General features: G+C 39.5%; 1 protein-coding gene across 6 annotated transcripts; it reads left to right on the top strand.

Annotated features, from left to right (window-relative positions):
• Window positions 1-1,071: 1,071 nt before the first annotated feature.
• Window positions 1,072-21,870, top strand: npdc1a (neural proliferation, differentiation and control, 1a). Of its 6 annotated transcripts, none has more exons than XM_086187860.1 (10): window positions 1,072-1,467; window positions 11,887-12,036; window positions 17,940-18,053; window positions 18,159-18,389; window positions 18,648-18,714; window positions 19,754-19,844; window positions 19,990-20,069; window positions 20,174-20,273; window positions 20,382-20,449; window positions 20,942-21,867. In XM_086187860.1, the coding sequence occupies exons 1-10, from the start codon at window positions 1,332-1,334 to the stop codon at window positions 20,946-20,948; spliced, it is 1,044 nt and encodes a 347-aa protein (XP_086043986.1). In that variant the 5' UTR covers window positions 1,072-1,331; the 3' UTR covers window positions 20,949-21,867. The 6 variants fall into 6 exon arrangements, with proteins under 6 accessions (XP_086043986.1, XP_086043989.1, XP_086043987.1 ...); XM_086187859.1 differs by having other exon boundaries at window positions 1,074-1,467; window positions 20,171-20,273; window positions 20,942-21,842; XM_086187862.1 differs by having other exon boundaries at window positions 1,077-1,437; window positions 20,171-20,273; window positions 20,942-21,654.
• The last annotated feature ends 164 nt before the right edge of the window (window positions 21,871-22,034 follow it).

Genomic DNA, 22,034 nt, shown 5'->3' with positions numbered 1-22,034 from the left:
CTCCAGCTTCCTCCCACAGTCCAAAGGGGGGACGAGGCTGACTGATACTCTAAATTGACCGTAGGTGTGGCTGTGAGTGTGAATGGTTGTCTGTCTATATGTCTTGGCCCTGCGATTGACTGGTGACCCGTCCAGGGTGAACCCGGCCTCTAGCTGAAAGTGACTGAGATTACCCCCCCCCCCCCCCCTTAACAGGATAAGCTGAAGAAAATGGATGGATGGATCATGGTGCTGCAGACATATCCCATCTTCATATCCCACTCTGTACACTGGATCAAATATCTTTGTTTGATACAGCCTCACAAAAATCATACCATTATTAATCCAATGTTTGTTTTAATTCAAATCTCTATGACATGCTTGTGAAAATAATCACATACCCTGTAGCCCTAATAAGCACCATTATACCATACATATTCATATATTATTTAAAGCCTTCTTCCTCCCTCAATCATTGTTTTAATTGCATATAAGCTTGTCTATAATATGTCATGTAAGATTAAATAATAAAAATGATCGCCCATTTGGTTGACAAATTCATCATCATTCAAATTACATCATTAAATGAACACTGGCAGCACAGATGTCGCAGTGTATAAACGATTCATTTAAGCGCATCATATCATAATGTTAAACCGGTTTTAGTACGTCATCACGTTTTACGTACATAATCGGTCTTTAGACTGATGCCTTCAAGTTTATGGGAAACAATCTATATTGGGAGGCAGGTGGGGATGTTTGGGGAGAAAACGCATTTTTGGTCTAGTTTAATGATGACAGATTCAATGTAATGTGTTTGACGTTTGACATGGTGTAAGGCTGTGTACTGATTATATGTGAAAACCTAATCTAAAGTAAAATATATAAATATATATAATAAATTTAATGATAAACGTATATTCATACATTGCATTATTTAGCCAGCCCTCGATGTTGTGTTGATTAGACTAGATTTATACCGGTAGCCTGTTTAGAGAAAACCACTTTAAAATAATTTTGTAAATATACAAAGCAAATCTGATTACAAAATACTTATAAGAAGTTTCCGGGGAACCCTTGAAGGCGGCATGTCAAACACACAAACACAGACACGCACATTAACACACACCCTTCATACCCAGCCTGAAGCTCCGCTATCTTTAGCACCACCGCGGATTACCATACACTGTGAGTGGACGGTCTGCCTGTCTGTCCGGTCCATTGTCGTGTCCAGTTGTCTTTTTTTCCCCGCTGTCTAACAAGCTAAACAACAGCAGTACGTAAAAGTGATGGGGGAGGAATGACAACTAACTCCCCGTCCGTGGTTCCCTGTTCCGGAGAATAACCCGAGGATGCTGCTGCTCTCCAGCCCGCGGAGTGGACGCCTGCGCCGGGCCTCGGTGCTGTTGCTGGTCGCGAACCTGCTGTGTGGTGTCCCCGTCTCTGCTAGCCTCCCAGGTCAGCAAAACACACACTTTGAGAACACAAGTAAGCCTAAATAACCCTATTATCCTCCTTAGTGTGAATTTACATAGAAATATTCTTTTTGTTGTTGTTGTTGTTTTCTCGTGAATCACCGGGGCATCTTTAACTGATGAGCTCGCGCTTGTTTTTCTGTCGAGATTAACCGTTTAAAACTCAACCAACTGACTATGTTGGAGAAAATGACCAATGGGATATATATGTTTTTGAACTTTTATTGTTTGTCATAGTGTAGATTTGATAAAGCAGTTTGCTAGAATGGGATATCCCATGAGTACCGAGCGAGGTGCACTTCTTAGTAAGTGACAGGAGAAAATTGTAAAAAAACCAAAAAACAATTGTGTGGAAAAACTCAAATTCCCTTCCTTGTTAGGTTTGCCACTCCATTTCCTCCTACTAAAATGCTTCATGACGTTCACACAGTAGTATCTTACAAATGTAACACAATGCCAACACTACATTAAAATCTTGGAATAAATGATTAGTAATTATTTCCTTATTATTTTATATGGTTTGTAAGTTGATAAGATAAGACAAGTTAATTTTCCATTTTATTTTGATGAAATGGAACTGACACTGTGTAAACATAAAGTATTACTTTATACAAGGTATAAAATGAGCAAAATAAGCACATGTGATTCAGTTTTATTTGCATCTGGGAATGTTTTGTCTCGGGGGAGAAGAACTCCTTCCTCAGTGTATCTAACTGTTTGTGTCATTTTTCTCAATGTTTAGATGTTGCTTTTGGGATAGTTTTTCTCACACAAATTGAGGGGTTTCTGCCCATATAAGATAACTATTTGATTTGATGTTTTCTGGTGTGAGTCACTGGTTACCTCTTACATATTACAGGTGTGTGTGTTTTTGCGTATGTGTGTGTGTGTGTGTGTGTGTGTGTGTGTTGGGCTCGGAACTCGGTGATTGTAGTCGTGGCTGGCGTGTGCTGGGGAGATAATCCGCTTCTCTGCTTTTAACACAAAAACCCCTGTGGGAGAACCAACAGCTGCACTCTCACATGTAATCTTTAGCTTTCATCTACTCTCACTAACATCAGCTGCCTCGCCCTAGATACATGTAATTCATGTGAATTTACAAATTTGGATAATTCCACTGAACCCATCCGCACAGTTCATTTAACAGATCCCCACTTATGTTTGGCCATGAAATCAAAATGGTGCGTTGGTTTAACGGTGAAAAGAAGATGGTGACGCAGTGTCTGCTGGTGATTTGTGTCAGTCTTGTATCTGTCATTGCACCTTTAGTTACATGACAAAAAACAAAACAAACAAAAGATAATTGTATTCTTAACTTTTTAACTGGTTGTTTGATTGAAGATCATATATACAGATACACAGACAGAAGCCTGCAGTATTGGAAATGATCCGAAATGTTTGGAAATTCTCCAGTCTTGATCTCCTTTCAGATAAAAGAATGCTTAAAAATAAAAGTGTAGGCAAATGAGGTTTTCCTTGAAACTCAAATACATTTCCGAGCTTGGAAAAGTCATGGAAATTTGCTTCAGAATTATCTGCCTGTTAGAATAAATGTGGTTCAGTTAAGGTCTCTTTCAAGAAAATCTCTTTGGGTTCATGTGGATTTAGAGAGGAGGTATCGGAATCAAGTGCTGATGCAGATGTTTTTCACATATCGGCTGACTTCATGTACAGATAGGATATTGGAGTGATTGTGCTGATCCAGATTGTATTCCACTGTTGCTGTATGCTGGACCATGAACCCACAACAATTTAAACTCTGATGCATCACAGATCATAAATACAGTTAAAAAATCCTCTGGAAACAATAATAATAATATTCAAGAATAACGAGCTTTGGTATCAGTATAGGTACTGGTAGATGTGTATTGGAACTGGATCAGACCTGCAAAAATGTGGATCTTTGGGTCCCTATTTTGATTTCATTAATACATTTTTAAATTGTATTAAACCTCATACATAGATGTTTCACAGTCAAATGAACCCTGACTGTAGCTGCAGTTATCTGTTTTATTTATATTTTCAGAAAATGATCATCACTGGCGTCATCTTTAAGTGTGATGATGCATGATGTGTTTTTGGGCTCCTGTCACATTGCAGCCTGGGACTGCATGTCATTGTGCGGGCTGTTATTTGCGTATGCTGTGTTGAACAAGGAAAAGTATCACTTTTTTTTTCCATGCCAGTGTGAGAGCAATTACATTGTGTAAGAAAAGTTCCTGGAGGAAAATATTCCCTGCTGCAATTTCTCAGTGGGAGACATTTAGTTAGAGATCATTGAGATGTGTGTTTAGAACCTCAGGCAGCAGGTTTGAGGAGGATGCTCCTCGAGTGTCACATGATGCGCATCAGGTGGTTGATTAAGCAAACACATCATCAGGTGACATTAAGCTTTCTTAGTGTAGAAATAATCCAAGATCTACATAAACCCAGTTATTACATAAGCTCTGTCAAATGATTCACAGGCCGGATTTGGTGTATCATCTCAGCTCAATGCAACAAATGATATCAGACAGCAAAATTACTTTTGTCACTTTATCTGACTGTACTTGCTGCTCTAATTTTAGCATTTCACCGTAAAAACATCACCTGGCAGGATTGCAATTCCTCCTGATAATTGTTGTACTGCCACGTTTAAATGCCACGTTTGTCATTTACCAAACCCACATAGCACTGGTGTGATTATTATTCACGCACACACACACACACATACACATGCACACGCATACAGCCTCAGCCCCGACCTTTTCCTCCACAAAGATTAAGCATCAACGATTCTTATCTTCAGTCTCTCTCTCTCTCTCTCTCTCTCTCTCTCTCTCTCACACACACACAAAGACACATACACTGATGGTGTTTTCAATCACCTTTTATGCCCTGCAGCCACATTTGTCACTGAGTGGCGATTGAGAGCAGTAAACAGTCAGGTGGGGCGACGCATGACTGGGAGACATAAAGACCACTGAGTCGATCAAATGATTTGTATCCTGGACAGAGATTAAGTGAAGCTTGTCTGTGTATAATTAAAGAGCAGGAATAGCTCAGATTCATTTTTATTTGTCTAAATCTAGTCGGTAGGAAAGCTCGATTGAACTGTGCTTTGTCAAGATATAAATAAAGCTTTAAAAAAATGCTGCTTCTGAAAGCTTTGATCAGAGACTAAGTCTGAGTCTTGATTCTTGTGCAGACATCAGGAACTATCAGTGGTGTCAATCTAGTTGGAATGAGGAACAAGACAGTGGATGAACTCAACGGTGATCTTTTCAAAAAATGTAACATGAGCTGGTTAGCAAAGGGGCAAAGGCTTGTTGATATTTCTTCCTCCTGTTAAACACAAAGAACCATAAACTCAATCTCAGTGAGTAACTTTGAATGGTGCAGTGATAAACAACCAATGATTAAAACAACCAGTCAATGTTTATGCTTCAAAATACAAAAATGATATCAATTTTAGCATTTGAGTGTTATAACCAAAAGCGTTCCTCAATATGTTCAAAAAAGTTTTGAAAAAGACCTGCAATGATGTATCAATTACACAGGGAGTCAGTTCATTTACTATAAACTTATCTGAGAGTCAGTCAATAGTTTCAGTCCTTTTTCAAGCAAAAATTTCATTTCATTTTTAAAAAATTTCTTTATCCTTTCTTGACCTCCTCTGATTAAGTTGTTGCCTTATTTTTGAATCCAAATTAGGGAATAAACAAATATACAGGAATTGCTGTTTTGAAATTTTAGATCGACAGGAAATATCAGGGGTGTGGTGGTTTTCAAGGTGTGTGTGTGTGTGTGTGTTTGTATATGTGTGTGTGTGTCTCAGACACAAAAAACACAGTGTGTGATTCTTGAACTAGGTTGCAAGTTTAGTGTTATGAATTTTATTATTTAGCCAACTCCCCCCCACCACCACCACCACACACACACACACACACACACACACACACACACACACACACACACACACAACTGGGCCACACAGCTGCAGGATAAAACAATAAGAAACTCATAAAATTCAACAATTTTGTAACTCATTTTGGAGCTTTTGTATCTGAACCCTTCGTTTCCAGGAAATCCTTAAGAAAATTGACTTAAATCCTAGCAGTTGCTCCTGGTTTCAAATGGACCTGATGTATAGCCATTGTGGTCTTTGTGGGGCTAGATGGGGGAGGGTGGGCTGGGTGTGGGGGATGACAACCGTTATTATATTGTGGAAACCATTATAGTGATATTACACAACAGCCAGGAAAGACTTATCCATATTATTGATCTGCTGCATTGTGGTTATGGTGGTGTCATCTTAGAAGTCAGAAGAATAATTTGTGAGCCAGGGCCTCGCTGTCTTCTAACCACCTCTCTCTCTCTTGCTCGCTCTCTCTCTCTCTTTCAGACCTTAGAATTAATCAACTTATCGTCCACTTTGAGTCATTGAATCAGTTAGGAGGCAAACAATTTAGCTGTTGACAATGTGGTTTACTACATTAAAAAAAAATCAAAACAGCCAAACATTAAGGTTTTCCTTCATCTCTTGAAGAAAGGCAGAGTCTGTGTTAGCCACTTAAAATACTTCTCTGATTTATCAGGAACATGTTTACCGCAGCTGACACTTCCTCCTCAGTGCATGCTCAGGAGTCTATTTTTGACAAAGCAGATATTTTTAAAAACCTGATACTCGCACCTGCATAGAAAACACACATGATAATTATATATTTATATAAAATAAATAAAATATATAATATATTTTTAAAAACGTACTCCTTAATTGAACCAGTCTAGGATGCAATAGAAAGTACTGAACTGATTTAAATATTATCCCTATAAAAACAACTTAAAATGGTATTTACATATTACAAACACATCTAAACATTGTGAATGTTTAAAAATATTTTTCTTCTTTTTGTCTTTCCTTTTCTTTATTTCCAAACAATTAGGATAAGCACATGAATTATATATTTGCTGCAAAGAAGAGCAGACTGGGACCGTATAGATATCACCCATCAGACTGATCATGATATATTTGAAAAGAACTACTAACATATGCCTTTACTGTTGTTGTGCCAATATTATCGCGTATCCCTAGAATGGGATTTAAAGGCCAACCAACATGATGAAAAAGATCATGAATAAAAATACATGGAAGAGATTTTGCTGGCCACCTACATGTTACTTTTGTATAAATCCCCTTTAACCTTATTTCTTTTTCTTTTTTTTGTAGGAGTTTTCTGAGCTGCTCCACTCTAATAATAATGACACAGTAATGATCCCCGGTGTAATGGCTTAGAGTCATCATGATCTGAGGTGACAGGAGTTACTGTAACAGAAAAGACAAGTGACAGACTCAAGGAAGCAGAAGAGACATGGCGGCATTGCAACAAACCACTTTTTCCTTTATGAACTTTAACTCTGTATGCTTCATTTCCACCTTTGTCATTGTGTGACCATCAGTTTATTTCCTGCCTTGTTATGTGTGTGTGTGTGTGTGTGTGTGTGTGTGTGTGCGTGTGTGCGTGTGTGTTTTAAACAGGTGCAATGTCATGCTCCATTTTCCACCCAGAGTGCAAACATTTTTTTACATGTGTGAGTTAACTGACCTGCTCATCATGGAAAACTAACACCTTCGTTACACCAGTAGATTGAAACTGATTAGCTAGACAGTTTCCATGTATTTCATCAGCATTTAATCTAAAATCAGTGTGGATAGGCTCCAGCCCCCCTGCGACCCTTAACAGGATAAGCGGCAGAAAATGGATGGATGGATGGTAATTGATATCGTGACCAAACTTAGCAGGTGTGTGTGTTTGACATCATAATGAAGGTAACTTTCAGAAATGGGTGTGGTTTTAGCACGGATAAGGAGATACAGTAGGGCCTGCTTTCCAAGGCATGTGAAGTCTGGAAACTTTGCTGTTTTTTTGGATGAGATCAGAATCAAATTCAGTAATGTGGGTTGTCCAACCCATGACTTCTCTTTCTCATTCAGTTCTTATTCAAATTTATTTGAATAATTAATAATTGCAGGTCTCTCTTGGCCATGTTTGGAGTGAGAACCAAGAGCAGGAAGCCTCTCAGAGTGAGATCAAAAGCTAAACTTTATTTAAATACATCAATATTTGTACAAAATGTATCTGGAGTGGCAAATGCCCTCTTCCCAATATCTTCCACCAACAAGTATTTTCAGACAAGACCAAAAATAGTTGTTTTGACAATCATATATAAATCTTTTATTATGTTAATGTAATGTATGTTTGAATTTGGAATATTTGTTGAAGAGTTGTTTTTTGTATTCAATAAGATATATTCAAGTGTCTTTTTTCCCCAGTCACACCAGTTATGGATAATAATGAAAAATAAACATATAGTCTACGTATATTACTAATTATAGACTCATTAATATTTCACAGTCTCCATATGTATATAATATAGTGTTAAAGATCTAAACTACCTACGTAAAAAAATCAGGTCAGTCTGACATCTGAGCTGACATGGTCGTTCTAAATCAGAGCACAGAACAGTGATGCTTAAGTTAATAGAATCAAATCGCAAGAAACAGGCTGTGTCTCCATGTTTATACGAAAAGTCACATTTCAGTCTACACACACTTGCTAACATTCTTTGCATGTGAAAATAAAGTGTGTTTACAAATCAAGCATGGAATGCTCTTAAATGTTTCCAGTTGATTAGGGGGCTCACTTCCTGTATGATAACAGAGAGGCAGGAAACACACACAATGAGAGTGTTTGACCTAGCTTGTTTCCCACTTCCTCTCTTCCTCTCTTAGATCTTGAACTCTCTCTTATGCACTCAAAACTACACATTCACTGTACTGTGCACTCGAAGGAACACTGATGTATTTGGAGTCCTGGCTAGCTTGTATATGTGCGTGCATGCGTGCGTGTCAGAGAGTGTAGGTGTTCACCAGGCTGTGTGAGAATGCTTCGGTTTGCCTCTTCGTAGCTGAGCATGCAGCCTGTCAACAGCAGCAGATGGTTAGGAGAGTCATTTTTCACTCGTACTTTCTCAGTCCCTCAGTTACATAATGTTTTTCACACCTCCACCATCTTCACCGATACACAACAGCTGATATACAGCAGGAACGTGCCGTTTGTTTGTTTTTTGCCATTCTCCTCCATCTCCACCTCCCTTGTGCTGTTTCTCTCCCTCTGTCTCTTTGATTGAGCTTTCTAATTAGCAGCAGCACTGTGTAGGAGGATGTTGATGCCAGGCCACCTCCTTTGGAGATTTGACATTCGCTCCTGTCACTGAGGCATCAGTATTGAGCTGCTTTGTCATATTTTCTTTATCATGACCGCAATCTTTATGAGTGCAGATGTATTTAGAAAAAGTGCCAATACACAAGTGTGAGAATGATAAAGATTGTATCTCTGGTGAATAATAATGAAAGCAGTTTATCATCTATTTGGACCCTGCCAGATTTTCCCACATGCTCACTCTCTTTTACTCACACTTCCCCTACCTCACACCTCCATAATGAAACACGTGTGCATTCGGTTTGTTTCCGTGTTTGTGTAGCACTTGGTAGAGGAGAATATCCACCTGCCTTGATGTGACTGCAGTAGCTTCCAGCACATTAACCTGTGTGAATCAGAGATGAAGAGCTGCGGTGTTGCATTATAATAGAAGTGTGAATTTTTAAACACAAGGGCACGCCACTTCCTTCCGTCCTTCCTTCTATTAATAACAGGAATTAAATACCTATTCCCTTTTTGGTTCAGACACTGGTGGTTCATTTATATAGCAGGAAAAGATCATTCAGAATTTAATTTCTTTTTCAAGACTTGCAGTGGGAACAAAAACATATTGTACAAGCAGTAACTAAAGACACCCAATTATTAAGTTGTAAGCTGTCATGTTAGTTTTGGTGGGCATGTGATTCACAGGTAGAGGAGTTAATAAGCCTCCGCCGCGCTCGCAGCAGTAGGTGTCAACTAGAGATACACACATTTATGATCTCACATTATCCATCTACTGCTCTCTTTAACTCTCGGCTTTGTGTTTCAAATGAATGATTATTTTCATCATTGATTCATCTCTAAATCATTTTCACAATGAATGTGTTAGTCATTTGAAGTGAAATGATCGCCTCATTCATCAAACGGTGATTTATTTTAGCTGTTGCGGCTCTAGTGTGTTTAACCACAAAAACAAAAAAAAAGACAAAGAAAGCAGCTCTGATTATTACATGCATCACTCTGCCCCTCACTCGCCTCGGCATCTGTCTAATCAGTGACACAAGATCTGGATGTCTTCCTGTGGTCACAAAATGTCAACATGCCAGTAGAAGTTACAGAGGGGTAATAGGTTTATTATATACAGTGTTTATGAAGTCTTTTGATTTTAGTCCGGCTCATTTTAGACGGCTGGATAATAACACACTTAGCATACATTTATGGGAAATGTTGATACGAATGGCAAATACCAGTCTTCTGTCCCTCTTCTATCTGCTCTTTCATCTCACCAACATTCCCCCTCTGCATATCTGCTCCTTCAGTATCTCACATCTTTCCTGATATCACAGGTCTTGTTGCCATGGAGGTCTTATTTCTCCCACAGCAATCTCTCATCCTCTGTAATTCTCCCCTCTCTTGTGAAAAAATCAAGCAAGAGAGGAGACTGTGTGTTCCTAAGCAGGATATCATCATTTTAATGTTGTGTTTCATGGCACCTAAATGAGGTCTGCTGTATTCAACTCTTACTACTGGAACAGTCTGCTATCTGCTGCAAATTCATGACCTACCAAATTCAGATTAATTGATTTTATTTTTTTGTCACATCTTAGTGCAGAAGGGTTGTCACAACTCTACGAGACATGCAGGACCCTAACTATTATACACGACAGTCTTAAAAATGAGCAGCACCAGGAATATCAACATCTCTGTGCTGTTCACCTGGAGCTGTCCGTCTGTGCAGCTCTGCAGGGTTCATAATCTGTTCCAGTGCTCCACCTGCCCTCTGCTACCAAAGACACCTGCTGCGATGCTGTGTGACCCACTTGTGCTCCTTTACGCTCTGTGTTAGTGCTTCTTTATATAAATATATACAGTACGAAGTGTCTGGGTGCAGCTTTTGTGTCAAACCAGCAGTAAATGGGTCAGGTTATTATCTAACCTGATTGTGGGTATTTGTCAGCGAGCAGCAACATAGGTCTGTCTTTAGTTTAGTTTAACCTGACTTGGATTGCTTAACAGAGGGAGCTCACCTGGAGTATGTGTTTAAAAATGTTCTTTTTTTTCATCAAACAATCCTGTTTTATCTGGTAAACCTCACCCTTCTAAACAAATCTGACCTGCAAACATTTAAGGCCAACTTCCAGCACCCTTCTGTCATTTCCCCTGCCAAGACTCAAACTTTACGATGACTAATAATCATACACATTCATCAGTTGTGTAATGATGAAGTGTTTCCATGAAACACACAACTGTGCAGGTCTGTCGCTGCAAGCTGGAAAAACCACAACCTGATTCAAAGGATTTCTGAGAAGCTGCTCAACCTGCAGGCAGGTGCACTTGAATGTTAGAGAACTTAGCTTAGCCTAGCTGCTCTCAAATGATAATATAATAAGATAGGCCAGGACTGCCCAAATTGGGGCCAGATGTGGCCTGCCATGTAAAAAATAAATAAGATGATAAAATGATAACAATAGTGATCATACAGGTCTATAATAATCAAAACAGCCACGAGTTTAATAAAATATATACTGTAATATATGTTGCTTCATGTTCGCTGTTATCTTTTTTAAGAGGCCAACAATACTCCTAAAATATGAAGGATCCCTAATAAATAATTATTCTTTCATAATTTTATAAATGGCAAAGTGACGCTGTACAGAATATCAATTTTACATAAATGAAATAAGAAAAACAAAGGAAGATGCACCAGAGACAGGGGTACACAGACAAAACGTTTTTTAAGAGCTTGCTATGTGTTTGCTTTTGCCTGGAGGTCAACCATTTAGTTGGAGTTTTTAGCCAAAAGGGAAAAATTTGGCTCCTCCAGTCGAGGTTGTATGGTGTTTTTTTAAAATTTCAGATTCTAGCAAACATGGACAAAGAAGCCACAGATGCAGTCTCATAGTTACATGCACGCAATGACAACAATACACTCACAAACTCTGGGATAAAGGCATACATAGTCGCTGTATTTGTTAAAGTGTTGGCAGTAAATGCAAGAGCAAATCTGACAAAGTCACTGAGGTTGTGATGTAACTCTGACATCAGCAGATGCTCTGTTATAATCAAATGTTTTATTTCTTAGCATAGCTGAAAAGCTGACACATCTGTGACCATATGCGAATGTTTTAATAATAGTACTACTTCCTTCCACATAACAATGAGAATGTTACCACCCTGTTAAAATCCTCAATTCTGCACCAAAGGACTGTGCTGGAGTACTAATGAAACTCTCTCTCTATCTCACTCAGCTGGCAGGAAGTGCCCTCTCCCGATTGACTGTGCCAATGAGAGACGCCAACTCTGCAAGCCTGGCTCCACCCACTGTGGCCCCTGCCTCTCTCTGTTCGAGGAGAATGAGGAGGGACACTGTGTGATTAGGAAGAGACAACATTACCATGGTATAAAGAAAAAGGCTACCTCAGATATGTTTTATTAACTCCAGCTTAAACTGAGAATGTGTGGGTAGGGTGGGACCCTGATAGGTTTGTAAAATTAGATTTATGCACAAGTTTGGTTTCAAGAACAATTATGTCTAACAAATGATAAAAGAGTTGTGAATGAGCCAAATGTATAAATGCATGTTTAAATGGGTTGAGAAAATATTGTTTATTGAAGAAAGATTATGAACGTGCCATATCAAAACTAGAAAATACAGATGAAGAAGAGAGGAGCCGTGAATATGCAGATCTGCATGAAGAGGAAAAGGAAATGTTTTTTCTTTCTTTGTTCTGTAATATCAGCTCTGGCTGTAGATCTGATTGAAGTTGGAGTCTTATTTGGATACCACAATGTGTTTGTGGTTTCTGAATATATTTCTGAAACATAGATAAAACAGGAATAATAACTGATGGTGGATGCAATCCTACATATTCTCATATTTTCTTATTGCATCTGTATCCTTCGAGGAGGTGGGTAATACACTGTAGATAACTAGACATGAAAACAGCCACATCTGAATTGCTTTTCAAGGGCACAAACTAACTTTCTTTCAAAGCACACAAATATAAACCAGATAAAGGTAAAGGTATGAGTAGTATATGGTGCGTAGTCTGTGAATGTGGAGGATTGAAGTGAATGTAAGATGTAAAGAATTCCTCAATCTTCCCTAAAATGTGATGTTTTTGGGCCATGATCCTCTCCTACAAAATGTTAAATGTAAACCTACACAACAAAAACACAAACTCCTTTTCGTTGACATCGGGGTTTTTAGCTTGAAGAAATACAGTAACTCAAGCTCTAGAAGAGAAGAGGTTTGTACTACAACCTCAACCTGCGTCACTCTGGTTATAATCAAATTAATTTAGTGTATGTACACACATTCTCTCTTTTCCTTTTTATTTTCACTCCAAATTCATTCTTTCTCACTGCCTCTTTTCTTCTCTTTTCATCTCCGTACCCTGTTACCCACATCTCTCTTCCACTCCACCTCTTTCTCGCAATTGCCTATTGATTCCTCCCATCTCCTTCCTATCAATCTTGGTCCAGTCTCTTTTTTCCTTCCCTTCTAAACTTCCAATGCTCCCTTTCCTTGTCCGCTTCTCTTCCACCCATATTTCCATATGACTAATATGGTGCAGTCTGGTCCCATGTTTTTGTTTTAATCCGCCCCTGCCCTTGCTGTGTCTGCAACACACATACACACGTGCTCCGCCCCCACACTGGTGGCTTTAATCGCCTAGATGACATGCATCTCTCCCTCTCGTTTGCCCTTCACTGAATCTAATGTCGTGCACTGAAAGAGCAAAAGCTGTTAAAGCAAATTGTATTTCTCTGATTTGCCTTGGCATGGATGTCGCTGGCTTGCGTGTCTTGTTTCAGGATGGCGGTGCATAAATTAGAGAAAGATATCTTCATGTGTATCATGAAATGCGTTGGCTTGCTTCTGCATGAATGTGTGTGTGTGTGTGTTTATGAATTATTGTAGGCACATGTGTGTTGTCTGCAGGATTAATAATTTAGATAGGTCTGCAGCAGGAGAGGGCAAAGTACAAACTTGGCTCAAGTTATTGGTAGCAGCTCCAAAGGGAAGTAAACATTAAGAGATGAATTAAAGGATGTACTGGAGTTGATATCTTGCAGAAGAAAGGATTTATTTAAGTCTTTATTCATTTTAAGTGCATTCACATCATGTCTAGCTGATGAGTAATTATTGTGTGAATGTGTTTAGATCGTTCTCTTATTTATTTCAATTGGCAACTGTGTGTGTGGCGTTGTGAATCCAGCGCAGGCCCTCGTCACTAAGCCCCGTAAAGTGGTTACATAAACCCCTGAGAGACCACAGGACACAGTGATCCGCATGGGAGATCCCATCTCTTTTTTTTTCTATACACCAGCATGCTCTCACAGAAACCCACGCAAAAACACAAGTTGAATTGAAAAGATAAAATTGTGTTTCTCTCTCTCAAATGTGATATATTTGGTTGTCAGGGCGGTGCAACAGCTACTGCCTTTACTTGTTAAATGTAGTCTCCAGACCTCTGCTAGTTTTCACCTTTGATGGCGGCTGTGTTTTCATGAGTGAAAACATTGATGATATCCTTGTACAGAAAGGCATAAAACTCTTCTCACTCTTTTCATTCTCTGCTTGATAATCACTTTTCACTCGGGTTCATAAACTCTCGCTCCGTCAGCACTTTGCTTCCGAGAAGGAATTCATACCATTTCCCTCCAGTTCAGTTTCTAAATTAAATCTCACTGCTGTCACAGAACAGTTTAATCAGATTTTTCCGTTTGATAGAATAAACACAATATCAGAATTCGCTTTTTTTTTGTTTACATAAGTTACATGATCAAAAAAAAATGCCCACGCTTGAAAGGCAATGTATGATACTCTATGTTGATGAACGGAGGCTGGATATTTGATCAGTGTATCCTGACATGATTCTTTCACCCTTTCATGCTCATTGTCCCAGCACTGGAGACTTGAACTTATTGGTCTCTGTTGATAATTTTGTTACCTTTAATATTGCAGCAATTGAAGGTTATTTATAAATTGTCGTGCCAGAAGAGCTGAGAGAGAGCGCAGCAGGTTAACTAGTGAGACTCAGGCAGCACTTTTTATTGTAGGTAGAACCTGTTTGTATTTGACATGGAGGTGTGCACCCCCCTTAGTAAACACATGCTGGTTTAATACCGCAAAGCCATGACCTGTGTTCTGAACAATGTACAATATAAATTCAGCATTTATGTGCTAAAGGCGTCTCTATGTAACCTGGTCTTTTACTGCTATAGCTCTGCTTTTCTTGTATCCTCACATGTAATCAAATAATAGCTTCTGTTTATTGTTATTTCATGAGAAGGCAGCAGATGCTCTCACAGCTGCTGGAGTGCTACAACCTGCACATGAACAAATACCCTGCAGCGCTTTGCTCTGGTTACAGGATAGATCACGAAACTGACAAAACCAGCAACTATGATGATGTCACGACAGCTGAGTAGATGTTTACCAAGTTGAAATACACTTCTGTTTTATGTCAAAGGCACATTGACTTCTATAGTGGTAATATCAGCCCCAGCATCTCTATAAATACCAAGATCTGCACATCTGGTTGGGAAGAACACTGATGTGATGTGAATGGGCGTCTTCTTCACCCAGAGCATTAAAGCGCAGTCGCAGCCTGTTGTAGCTACTTATGTATCGCATGAACAGTGATCTCCAGTTGAAGACCTGCAATCGTAGATCTATGTTGTTGTACAAACTGGCTCCCATCGTGAGGAAAGGAAGCGAACAGCTGCTACATTTCATCAACCACTGCAGTTGCTTTTATATCAATGAATGGGATAAAAGGAGAAAAGACAGTGTCTATTTATATCCATTACAATGTCGTTGCAAATTAAAATAGACAGAATAATTACAATTGCAACACTGCTGAAAATTGGTATAAATATTTGTCTATTTTCATCATTATCTAGTAGAATGAAAAGACTTTGGTGTCTTTATGTGCCTGGATATTTTTCTAACAGCCGTAGTAAGAAAGAGTCCTTCATTTATTTCAGAAAGTTCTTTTTACATTTTGTGTCAGTTTTCCACGGCCGAGATTTCAAACAATTGATGGCAATCAGGAGGACTGTTTATTGAAGGTCATAACACAGCCAGCATTGACATAAAACTCCTTCAGTCATCGTGACTAAGTTACCACAGCAGGTTAACAGGTGACACACCACCATGCCCACCTAAGATTTTACTAGCTAAATGCCTTTTTAAGCGTCTCTTATCTGAAAACAGACTGACTTATAAAATGGAAATTCAAGTCTCATTTGTGAGACCTTTGCTGTGACCTTTTCTGGGTCCTTTCCGTTAAACTTAACCATCTTGTAGACCTTTCCCCCAAACATTCTGAAAAGAGCAACATCAGCTAGACAGATTTCAACTTAAACAGGGGTTTTTATGTGTCCTGTTGGTGGACCAGAAGAACATTTTCAATAGATCTGAGCTCCTGACTTTAAAAAGTTGGCAGAGATTGAACATTCAGTCGTGGTGGCCTGCAGTCTGGCCTCCTTCCTCCTCATTTACGCTCTGTCCACAAGAGGGCAGCAACATAAATCACTTAACTATACATGGAAGCAACCTGTTATCTGCTTGGTGATGTATCAGGCCATGTTAACTGGTTTGAAATAAGTGAAATAGTTTTATCACAACTATAATTATTAGTCTGTTCATATCAACCATGTATGAAATAAATTTCAAAAGTTGCACTTAAAAAGGACAAAAAAATCCATAGATCATTGAGTGCATCAACAGTAAATTTCAAGACAAAGCAAGTATAAAGAAAAATAATGGAAACAAGGAAAAGGAGCAATAAATATACATTTCATCTTCTGTTCTATAGATTATCCTGCACTGTGGTACATCTTGTACATCTTAGCAATTTTTAAGTTATTTAAGAGAGAAACTTTGTGAAATCAGTGTGGGACAAAGAGAAGGGTGTAGGTAGGGATTGTGGGTGTGTGTGCACGTGTGGGGGTTGGGGGGGAATAAAATGGGAATGTTTGTGCGCGTGTGTGTGTGTGTCAGTGTCACACTCAATTCCTGTTGAGCTGTTTAGTGTTTGTTTGTAGTACCCAACTGCCCCCTGGGTGCTTCTCTAGAGGTTGTGAGTCATTATCAATTATCAAGCAAGTGACAAAACTCTCTTACATGAGTGGAGGTGTGCATTGCTTAGTCGCAGTGTGACAAACCTCACACAAACACACAGTCATTACTTTTTTACATAAATTATCAACTACTGCCTAGGAGGATTTCCCCAGAAATGAATTGCCACTTATTTATGCCTTACATGTTTCTCCTTTATCACCAAAACATCTTCACTCTCCTTTAAAAAGGAACCCTCCCCTGGTCCTGACCAGCACCCGGCTCTGCTGGAGCTCTCCAGCCACCTGCAAAGTACAGATGGTGCATCCCGCCCACACAGACACCTGCTATGGTGTGCACTAAATGGCCATTAGTGGAGGTGGGGGGGTCAGAAAGTAACAAAGCAGGCAGTGAAAGTGCTGGTATGTCATATCATACACATTAACTCAGCCAGATGGCCTGGAGTGAAAGTAGCACTGTGGTCACTCATGTAATGTAACAACACGTCAGGATATACTCACTTTTGTCACACTGGGTCGAGACAAAATGGCTGGACATGGTTAGATAATGTTGGATGACAGCAGACTTTTCATGTCTTTTCATATTTTTTACTCATTTTGTACCTTGAATTTCGGGATGATTTGCTGCCTTCACACCACAAATATCTATCGTTTATTTAAAATGGGCTGTACTGCAGGGTAAATTGTCGAGGGAGTGACACTCTGATCACCTCCATTAGCCGTGAGCTGCGGGATCTATTGTGAACATGGCAAACTGCAACCCACTGAGGCCAAGTTTTGGCTTATTTCTCCTGCCCCCTACTGTGCTTCCTCCCCCGGCCACACACACACAAACACACACACACACACTCTCTCGGGCCCTTGTCGCCCCGGAGACCTCAACAGCACTGCAGGAATGTCTGGCCTAAAGGGCTTGTTAAACAGCAGTTTTGTATTGTCTGCTCTTTTTTCTCAAAACCTGTCTCCAAACAAACAACACAGATGGGCACACTCCTCGTCTGTCGCATCAAATCCCTGAAAGACAAAAAAAAACCAAGCAAAAAAAATACACAATTGGTTGCGTGTATTTGAAGCATTAGATCTGAATGTTCTTGTAGTTTAGTAACCATGTACATGAGGTTGCTGTCGGTAGATTCTTAGCCTTCTTTATTTAGGTTTTCTGATACTTTGTATTGTCTGAATGAAACTTTGAACTCTGTGTCTCTTTTAGGTAAAATAACTGACTACCCTGACCTGGATGAAGAGATTGATTACCTTCACTCTTACATTGAAAAACTAGAATTGTCTGAGGATACTCCCATGAAAAAGCAATTCAAACATCCTGGTAAGACCTCTCAGATCATTTTAATAGAAAAATATGGGTAAAAGGGTGAAGTTGGCCAGTTTGTGTTCAGTACCAAGTGTTTTTCCCTCTGTCGATGTTCCTCAGTCACTTCAGCGGCTGTCATCTCCTTGACTGATACTAAAAAAAGCAAGACAGAGTCGTCCAAACTCAGACAAGAAAACCGTCCCGTAGCTCAACAGCGAAAGGCCACCACTACAGCCCCCCACCCAGTTTCTGCTGCTCTTAACACAGCAGGCCACCACAGGGCCACTGGAGTCGGGGGCCGAGCTGGTCCTCTACTGGAGCCAACACCCAAGGATGACAGCATCCTCGTCAGTGAGTGTTACTTTATTAGCACCATTAGTCATCTGTTAGCTGGATAAAGACTGTCAGGATAATTTGATAATTTTTTTTCATTTCAACATATTCAATTGTGAGTATATTCCTTTTATAATGTGTATCATTCACCCGTAATGATTATGACAACTCATCAAGAACAAATAAATGTGTCATAGGTGTCTCTGCTGGTAGCGAATTGACTCCCACTCATTATTCATTTATTAACCTATTCTGCTCCTCTCTCTGTGGCAACAGTCGTGATCTCACTGTGTGTGGTGGTGGGCACCGTGGCCGTGATCCTGGCAACCGTCTGCTACGTCAAGTAAGCCTGAACACACAAAGTCATCAATTTATCTTTTCATTAATGTTGTTTAATGGAATTCACTTCAAAAATGTAACAATGGTTCCATCTTAAGTGCACAGTAAACACCACAAATCAGTCAAATGGATATTTTATGAGAAAAACCTGCCCAAATAGTGTACACAAATCATTCAGGTGCTGTTTCTACCAAAAGTAGATTTGGAAAAAACCAGCACTTTCATTCTAGAAGCAAGATTAAGACTTTGAAAATGTAATCTTGCATAGATATATTTAAAGTGGAGTTTGGGGTGAGACAACATTTTTAGGAAGGTGAAGCTGTCACTGAATAAGAAGCTTGTAACAGATGAATTCAACCAGCTGCCAAGTAAATAAACAAGAATACACAGCACTTCTCCCTCTACCTTCATTTCACAGAGGGTAAAAGGAGAAGAGTGTTTTTATACTGTTTCTATCAAGGTCAATGCATTTCTTATCACCCACAGTGCAACGCCTCAAAAACGTGCATTACATTTTTTATTCCAGCTGCCAGTTCTCTTTATCACTCTAGTCATATTGATTTGACTTCACTTTTTAAATCAGGTGGACTAAAGTTGAACTTCATGCAGTGTTCATGCATCATCCACCTTTAATGACAGTTAGGGGATGTCAGAAATGATTTTACATTTGATTTGTCTCAATTTTCAGTTTGTAAAATGCTTCACTCCTAGTTTTGGCCTCAAAAATTGAACATGGCACCAATAACATCTTTGTAATTTGTAATATAATCGATTTTATCACTGTATCATTTCATTTGAATGACTAAGGTTATAATATTTATTATCCACAAATGAGGGCCAACATGAATGCAGTCGTTTCAGGATTATACAGCAAGTTAATAGAATAGAGAAGATAAATGCAAATTGTGCAAAGTCAATATTTAAAACCATGACTTTGACTATCAGCATGATGGTAGTTTGTGTGTAGGCTTGTGCGCTAAATCGACTACAAGCTGGAAACAGCCTCAGTTCAGCATGAACCTAACTCACAGTGCCCTCTGCAGGTTGCAGAAAAAATCACGCCAAGCACAGAAGGTTGACTACCCAGCCTTCAAAGGGATGGGCGTGCCTGCTGCCCCATCCAATGGTACCACGGTAAGCAGAAAGCTGTGCCAACACCTAACTGCTGTTGTTGGTTTCTATCTGTTACATCTCAACTGCAAAAAAACCACAAGCTTTTACGGTTGTGAAGTGAAACCTAAACGGTGTCACTCACTTCTTTCTTCTGTTTGGTCTGCAGATGGGGGATAAAACTCTTGCTCAGAGTGCTCAAATGTTTCACTATCAACATCAGAAACAGCAAATGCTCTCAATGGGAAAGTAGGTATTTTTTCTTTTCTTCATCTTTTCTCTGACATCTACACAGATTTTCAGCTGCATCCACTGACCCTCTTACCTCTCCAACTCTCCTTTTCTCTCAGCAGTCACAAACCAGAACAAAAAGTAGTTGACTCTGAGGTCACTTCAGATGAAGAAGAAGTGGGTGGAGACTTTACAGTATACGAGTGCCCGGGACTTGCACCGGTGGGCACGCACACACACAAACACACACAGATACAAATGCGTGAAACAGTCATCATCCCTCAGGTTTGTTTCATGACTGAGAATCGAATCTTCTTTTCTCCTTCACAGACCGGGGAGATGGAAGTGAAGAACCCCCTCTTTGATGACTCCACTATAAATTATCAGGGGAATGAAAAGTGAATGAACCAAACACACACACACACACACACACACACACACACACACACACACACACACACACACACACACACACACACAAGCACACAAACACACACACACGTATATACAAACTCAAAAACAAGAAGCTGCTGGATCTCACACTGCATGCATAGTAATGGAGGATTCTGGCAGATGACGAGATGATAAGAAATGGCTTTTCTGTGGGCCCTTAACTCATTCTCCCCCCAAGCTTTTAATCCTACGTGTGTGCGTGCGTGTGTGTGTTGGGTTCCTTGTTTTCATTTCTTTGTTTGTTGGACCATTTTAACACACTCCTTGATTTGGTCCTGGTCCTGCTTCTGTCCTGAACATATTTTAAACTTAAGTTTTCTTACCTTCCTTTCATAACTGTAGCTGCATCCCAGGAATTTGATACCAGACACACGTACACACATAACACACATACATAAGCCGAATGACAAGTGTCCTCCCTTGTTTGTCATGCACAGCCAGTGACTGGACCACATTCCTGACACATTCCCAGGAAATTCTGCAAATCAGATCTCTGATTCCTCTGGAAACGCATCAAGGTTTAGCATTGAAAATGTAACCGTTGGTGTTTGCTCATTTAATTTCTTGTCATATAAGCTACACAGAAGGATTTTAAGATTAAAGATTATAAATATATCTCTCTCTATATTTAATATATATCATATGAATTACTTGATGATGTCTGCTGCATGGTTTGACCGTTCTGTGTTTGAATCATTGCAATGTTTGATGAATTTGTCTGTCTCCTCTGTGTGTGTGTGTGTGTGTGTGCGCGCGTGCCTGTGTGTGTGTGTGTGTGTGTGTGTGTGTGTGTGTGTGTGTGTGTGTGTGTGTGTGTGTGTGTGCGCGCATCCTGTCACCCGGAGGAGGAACATACAGTAAAGTGGCTTCTGAGAATCTGAATGAGCAGACCCCTGATATTAATGGTTGTTTAGGTGGTAAATTTCATTATCTTGTTTTGTCCCTTCCCCTGTCTGCCATCTTGTTGGCCCCAAGTTAACCTCCTGCAGCAAAATGTACATAAAAGAGTGAAAGTGTTCACCTTTTATAGATGTTTGTACATGCAGATTAAGGATTGGAAATAAAACTTTTTACCACATGAAAACAAACATTTTTCTCATTTAATGACACAACGTAATGTCTTCGGCAGGAGTGAGTCATGTGTTTTCTGCGGAAGGTATACGTTGCGTTCGTGCTGCACAGCTTTCAAATGTATACAAATGTGTAGTGACACAACCTCTAGAATATTTAATTTTGGTTAAATGTTGCAGCCTTAAGAACCACAGTTTTAATATTTTACAGTTCTACGATAATATCTCAACGAAGAGGTTTTAAACTCAGTGGCTCTTTGAGATAAAGGAGTATAAAGGTTAAAGTCAACGAGGTCAAGCACAACACCACCAAACAGCCGTTCAATCGTTCAAAGTACTTCTGGATGAAACCAGCCGAAGAGCTAAATACTCCAGCAACACTTGTCCCACTCGACAGCTTCATTGTGTGATGAGGTTTGGCATCTGGCCTTCATCAATCAATCAATAAAAGTGTTCTTTA

The sequence above is a fragment of the Aulostomus chinensis genome, chromosome 19, assembly GCF_037954235.1.
Source record: "Aulostomus chinensis isolate RoL2024-O1b breed Wild chromosome 19, RoL_Achi_v1.0, whole genome shotgun sequence".
NCBI lineage: Eukaryota > Metazoa > Chordata > Actinopteri > Syngnathiformes > Aulostomidae > Aulostomus > Aulostomus chinensis.
The sequence above is the reverse complement of the archived record's forward strand: the minus strand, read 5'-3'. Positions and strand labels throughout refer to the sequence as shown.